General features: G+C 48.5%; 1 protein-coding gene across 1 annotated transcript; it reads right to left on the bottom strand.

Annotated features, from left to right (window-relative positions):
- Nucleotides 1-1,010: 1,010 nt before the first annotated feature.
- On the bottom strand, nucleotides 1,011-5,096 carry ACTL8 (actin like 8). Its single transcript, XM_010373033.2, has 2 exons — nucleotides 4,730-5,096; nucleotides 1,011-2,306 (listed from the first exon to the last, which is right to left on the bottom strand). Exons 1-2 carry the CDS (start codon nucleotides 5,075-5,077, stop codon nucleotides 1,554-1,556), a joined length of 1,101 nt encoding a protein of 366 aa, XP_010371335.2. The 5' UTR covers nucleotides 5,078-5,096; the 3' UTR covers nucleotides 1,011-1,553.
- Nucleotides 5,097-6,881: the final 1,785 nt, after the last annotated feature.

Below are 6,881 nucleotides of genomic sequence, written 5' to 3'. Positions count from 1 at the left end.
GTTACTCTATTCCAGCTCTTAACATTAAGGAGCCAAAAATCCCTTTCAGAAATCACTGGATAACACTGTGGTTGAGAGCCCAGGCTGGGTTCAAACCCCAGTTCTGGCACTTAACAGAAAACACATTTCATTAATAAATTGTATATTGTGGCTCCTTTCTCTGTATTAGTCAGAGTAAGCAAAACAGTTGCTGTAACAAACAGCCCCACACTCTCACTGGCTGAACATAGATTCCTCATGCCACAGGCTAGTGTTGGTGGGGTTGGGCAGGGGTTTCTGTTCCACCCAGGCACTCAGGCTTCTTCCATCTGCAACTCTTGCCATCCCCTAAGGCTTACACATCCTCCCCATTGACCCATCCCGCAGGCTGTGAAGGGGTATTTTTAAGGTCAGATGCATGCCAAATGGGCCAGAACTCAGCCACCTGGCCCTATATAACTGCTGAGGACTTGGGAGCATTGCCTCAGTGTGCCATGGAAGGAGAGAACACAGTTACTGATGGTCCCTAGCAACCTCCTCTCAGTCCACTCCATTGAAAGTGGCCATCCCTCCACCTCCAGATCACATGACCGTGTCACATTTGATTCATTTCATTCTTCATCATCAGAAATATTTACGTATGTGCTGTCTACAATAGATCCCACAGGATGCTGTAAGCTTGAAACCAGAAACCTTGTACATCTTTCTCACCTCAAGTCTCCAGTGTCCAGCACAGCTCCTAAAACACGGTAGGTACTTGAATATTCATCAGATATATATCAAACAAATACAAGTAAGAAAGAAAACTTTAAACAGAATATTGGGACACCTGGGATGGATGGATAGAATGTGTCAGTGGAAGAACACAGGGTCCAGACCCTTGCCTATTTGGCTCAGTGGCAGCCACTGTTCACAGGCCCCAGACACTTCAGGGCCCGCCCTGGCCCCTACCTGGCTCTCTCACACTTATACTCCCTGAGACTCCCCAAGGGGCTGCCCACCCTACCCCCATCCATCACAGGAGCCAGCACTGCTTCCAAACAAGTTGTTTATTTGCAGATATAAAACAAGGTCCAACCACAGGTGGCAAGGGCATCCCAGGCTCACCTGCAGCAATGCCTCCCTGGTCAGAAAGGGCCTGTAGGACCAAAAATGTCAACTCTTCCCCATCCCCTAGTCAAAAATAATTAGGACTCCTAGCAGAAGTGTTACCCCAGTTAAAACCTACTCAACCAAGAAGAATGAGACAAACCAAGGGAAATGTCAATGAAAAACCAGTGGCTCTCGGGCATGGAGATGGCAGTCAGCCACTCATACTCCAATGACAGGCCACCCTGGAAAAACCGTCCCCTGCAGGGTTTCCAAGGATGACATCTTGTCTTTCCCCTTGGGTAGGTCCCACTCTTGCAACAAGATAAAACCTTAGAACCTAAAAAATACACTTATGCCCCCAGAATTCCAAAGCCAGCTCACCCCACCTCACCTCATTCTACCACCACTCAGAACATTTTACTAAAATTAATCTGCCCGTGCCCATCTAACAGGAGCCCACTCTCAGGAGAGAGCCAGTAGGGTCACATCCTCCTATGCTCACCATACTCCTCTCGGGACATCCACTCAGACTGGTAGGTAGAAAGGTGGGCCACCACGGACGCTCCTAGCCAGACACTGAAGTTTCTATTGGAACCCGCCCAGACTGTGGCCTTGGTGGAAGAGACACGATCCCCCATCAGCTCCCTGAACAGGCGCTTTGTGAACCCGGGATAGAGGGTGTTGCCCCCACAGGCCATCACATGGGAGACCAGCAGGGGGCGCAGGGAAGTCTCGCAGGACTCCACGGATTCCACGATGGCCCGTGGGATGCTGGGCCCTGGCTGTTCGAACACCTGCGGGCTAAAGAACATCTCAGGAGCCACCCGCTGCATGGGGGTCAGCTCCACGCGGGAGCCGTCTGGGAGCTGATAGGTGTTGCTCTCATCCAAACCACTCTTCTGCCTCTCACGAAAGTCCAGGGCCTCCCCCAGATTCTGCGGCACGTAGCACTTGTTCATCTGAGTAATGGCGACCGTCTCCAGCTGAAACAGGCTGCGTCTATCGCAATCTTCCTTAAAGAGGCTCTTGAGGAGATAGGACGAGAGATCCTGGCCGGCGAACTCCAGCGTCTTGCCACTGGCGGGCAAGGGGCGGCCCTGGTGGAAAGGCTGCACGCGGGTCAGGCCATAGCCAGAATCAACCACCACTCCAGTCAGGAGGCCAGAGGCATACAGGGACATCTGCAGCTGGTCGGCCAGGAGAACGGATGGGACATGCAGCAACTCAAACAGGATCTGCAACAAGGGAGAATTCACTCAGTGCATTTCCCCCAGCCTGCTCAGCAGTCAAAGCTGAAGTCAGCACAGAGCCACGTCCTTCGGGGGACTCTCGGGCTGCCCCAGGATACTGCGCCCAGGGACCCTGGAGCTCATGCAGTGAGGATAAAGCAGCAGCTCTAAAGGATTAGAAGGGGAGCTGGGTTTGCCCTCAGGAGCTTGTCTGGTCATGGCCATTCAGAAGATCACTTTGGTGGAGAGGTGAGAAGAGCTCTGTGGCTGCAAGAAATGGTTCTGGGACTGGCTGCAGGAGCGACATGGCCACGGGTCAACATGTGCAGCCTGAACCGCCTCTTTAGAAGAAGGAAGAACAGATTAGAAAAGAAACAAGTGTTGCATATTCACCACTGCCTCCGAAAAGTGGAGGAAGGCTAGAAAGACAGACAAGAAAGATAAGACAGACAAGAAAAAAGACAAACGGGTGGAAAGAATGAAAAAGGAAAGAAAATGAAAGAGAAAAGAAAAAAGGGAAAGATGCTCACTGCCTGGAAGCAAAAGCCTTATTTATTCTTTTTTTAAAAATAAAAACCTTACAAACGTCAAGACAAACCTGGAATTTGGATATTTACGGTTTGCCAAAGACCCTGGGCTGGTTTTCTCCCCCTGCCCCTCACCCCCTGAATCTTTACAAAGTCTCCCTGCCCCCCATTCTTCAGCTCTGGCTGCCTTCCCAAGGTTCTACTCCCATAGAAGCAGAAAGATCGCAACAGTCAGTCCTTCTGTGGCCCCAACCACTTACTCACCGCTTCAAGCCCCCACAAGCCTGTCATCTCCCCTCAGTGGGAGGGGCTGTCTCCATTATTACTCTCAGAAAATTATCCCCCCACCAGCCATTTCTCAAAATAGCAGCCAAGATCCTCTTTTTCAAATAGAAAATCAGATATGACTCCCCCATTTAAAACTCTCCATTTAAAACTCCCCAGGAACTTCCTATTCACTTAGAGCAGTGGCTGGCAAGCATTTTCTGTAAAGGGGATAGACAGTAAGGGTTGCCAAATTCAGCATATAAAACTACAGGATGCCCAGTTACATATGACTGTCAGATCAATAATAAATAATATTATAGTGTAAGTATGCGCCATGCAATATGAACCATACTTAAATACTAAGACATTATTTGTCATTTATCTGAAACTCAAGTCTAACTAGGACATCATGCATTTTATTTAACAAATCTACGATAGTAAATATTTTAGCCTTTAACTTGATGTATGGTCTCAAACAGTCTCTGCTGCAACGACTTAACTCAGATGCTGTAGTATGAAAGCACGCTCTGCCAAACCCTAAATATCAGAATTCCTGTTTTGTCTTGATGTTTGGAAAGTTTTTATTTAAAAAATAATAATAGGGCTTTGCCTACCAGGCAATGAGCATATTTTCTTTTTTCTTTCCTCCCCTGTCTTACACAACATATAAAGGAATGCGTGTGGCTATGTTCCAATACAACTTTATTTACAAAATAGGTGGTGGGCCGGATTTGGCTCACTGGGTTGCCAATCCTTGATTTAGAGTAGAATCCAAGCACTACCCACAGCCTACCAGGCCTACAAGGCCCACCCTCCACCAGCCTCACCATCCTACTTGCCTCTTGCCACTCTTGCTGCTGAAATCACCTCCGTCGGAGAAGCCCTTCCTGAGTACTCTCTTCAAACAGGTTCCCCACCCCCAACAGTCCACCATGATCCCATTTCATTACAATTCTAGAACTCATCACTATCTGGAATTATTTGTCAGCTCCTTCATGGAAGCTCTACTGAGGGCTAGAACATGGCCTGTATCAGCAATTATGGAATCCATAAGCAAATAATCCCACGTCTTTCTCCCTGGTAACAATCCCCTTTCCACTGAGCACTTTGGTTGCTACATGTCCGTTTGCAGGTGGGGCCTCCATGAGCTCCCTTGCTTAGAGGCACACCAGGCACTCACTAGGCTCTTGGAAAACGTTTGTGGGGCAATTTGTTGGTTTCTAATTTTTTTTTTTTTTTTTTTTTGAGACAGGGCCTTGCTCTATTGCCCAGGCTAGAGTGCAGTGGCGTGACCTCAGTTCACTCTATTCTCGACCTCCCAGGCTCAAGTGATCCTCCCACCTCAGCCTCCCAGGTAGCTGGGACCACAAGCATGCACCCTACGCCTGGCTAATTTTTGCATTTTTTTGTAGAGACGGGGTCTCACTGTATTGCCCAGGCTGGTCCTGAACTCCTGGACTCAAGCGATCTGCCCACCCGCTGGGGACTCCCAAAGTGTTGGGATTACAGGCATAAGCCACCACACTCAGTTGGCAATTTATCTTAAAAAGCAGAATTCCTGGTGCCCAATCAGTCCAGACATAGTGTCAGTCTGTTTCCCGCTCCCGAGTGGGAGCAGCCCCCAGAAGGCCTCACCTCCAACATCTTCTTTCGGTCCGCAGGCTCTCTCAAGGGGGTCTCCGTGATGATCACAGGGGGGACCTCGTGCTCCCGTTTGTGGTTCTCCAACACAAATGACCAGAGGTACTGCACGCCCTCCCAGTTGAGGATGCGGCCCCGCTCGATGGGGTAGCTAAAGGTGTCAGGATGGCAAATGTCGATGCCCAGGCTCACGCGCCTCCGGGCGTAGCTGGGGCCAGGGTTCTCCTTGCACGGTAGGTAGTTCACGATGTTCGGGAAGACCATCTGAGGCTCATTCCAGCCAGCCGTGCCAGCCTTCAAAAAGCCAGACCCGTGGTCAATGATAACGGTTCTTGCAGCCATGGCGGAGGCAGAGGCGGGTGGGACCTGTGGATGCAAAGGATGGGGTTAGTTGTGCAGGCAGCCTACGCCACCATAAGCAGCTTCCCCCTGCTTGTCCTTCCCCCTGCTCCCTCTGAAGCTTGTCCACTGACCCCCTCCAAGCCTTTGCACAAGCCATTACCTGAGCCTGGAACACTCTCCCCATCCCAAATTCCCAATCACCCTACCAGGCTCCCTTAATGGGCCACGTCCAGGAAGTGGCACCCACCCCTCCTGCCCACTCAAGCTCCTCCCGCTGCACTCTGCACACACATGTATCCTAAGGAGAGCACTTCTGCCCCATGATCCAACTCTGCAAAGGGTTAGATTACTCTTTGCAGACTCAGCAAGAAGCTTGGCACTTGGAAAGTCCTTGTAGACACTGGCTGCCTAATTAGAGGGCACAAGGAACATGGAACATCAGCCTCAGAGCCACCACCTTCAGTAATAACAATGTCATAGCAACAGCAGCAGAAGCAGGCATTGTATCAGTGAGCATGGCAGCAGCTGCAGGGACCATTTCTGGAGAACATACCCTTTCTCCAGTACCACAAGGAACACTTTGCATGTGAGGTTGGACTAGGTAAAACTGCCATTTGTGTCTGTGAAAATGGTCAGAGATCAGCAATCTCACATGGTTTCACCTGATACATGGACTCATTTAATATCTGCCACAATGTATAAGGCAGGTGACGTCCACTTTATAGATGAAGAAACCTGAGGCACAGAGGGGTAAGATTACTTTCCCAGGGATATACAACTAACAAAAACAGAGTTAAGAGTCAAACACAAGCCAGACTGCAAAGGCGATGTCCTGAGCATCAAGCATGAAAGGCATCAGGCATCAGGTGTTAAACATGAGCTAAGCATCTAACACCTGATAAGGGAGACTATCAGGAAGATTCCATGACTGTGGTCAGTTTCTTCATCTGTAAAGCGGGGAGAAAAACAGCCCCCCTGCTGAAAAGGTAGGTATGGTCATTACCTGATGTCCAAACTTACTAAAAAGCTACAGTAGCCAACACAATGTGGGGGTTACTGGTAAAAGGATAGTCAAGGCCAGGTGCGGTGGTTCACGCCTGTAATCTCAGCACTTTGGGAGGCCAAGGCGGGCAGATAACCCTGACGTCAGGAGTTCAAGACCAGCCTGGCCAACATGATGAAACCCCATCTCTATTAAAAGTACAAAAATTAGCCAGCGTGGTGGTGCACCTTTAATCCCAGCTACTCGGGAGGCAGAAGCACAAGAATCGCTTGAAACTGGGAGGCGGATGTTGCAATGAGCCAAGATTGCACCACTACACTCCAGACTGGGCGACAGAGTGAGACTCCATCTCAAAAAATAAATAAATAAAAATTAAAAAAAAAAAATAGTCACATAGATCCATGGAATAGAAAGTCCAGAAACAGGCTCACACACAAAACAAGTGTTGTTTGATCTCTGACAAGGTCCAAAAATAATTAAATGGAGAAATGATAGTCTTTACAACAAATAGCAAAGAACAATTGGATGTCCACATACGAAAAAAATAATCTTAGCCTGTATCTCACACCTTATAAAAAATAACTTAAAATGGATCATAGAAATAAATGTAAAACCTGAAACCATAACACTTCTAAAAGAACACCTAGTAGGAGAAACCGTGAAGGCAAAGTTTCCTTAGAACATTAGAAGCCTGACCCACAAAAGAAGAAATTGATAAACTGGACTTCATCACATTTAGGAACTTTTGTCCTTCCAGAGACGCTATTTACTATAAAGAGAATGAAAAGACAAGCCACAGAC

This window comes from Rhinopithecus roxellana, chromosome 12 (genome assembly GCF_007565055.1).
Source record: "Rhinopithecus roxellana isolate Shanxi Qingling chromosome 12, ASM756505v1, whole genome shotgun sequence".
In the NCBI taxonomy this organism is placed as follows: Eukaryota; Metazoa; Chordata; class Mammalia; order Primates; family Cercopithecidae; genus Rhinopithecus; species Rhinopithecus roxellana.
Note: the sequence above shows the minus strand (reverse complement) of the source record. Positions and strands in the feature narration are given on the sequence as shown.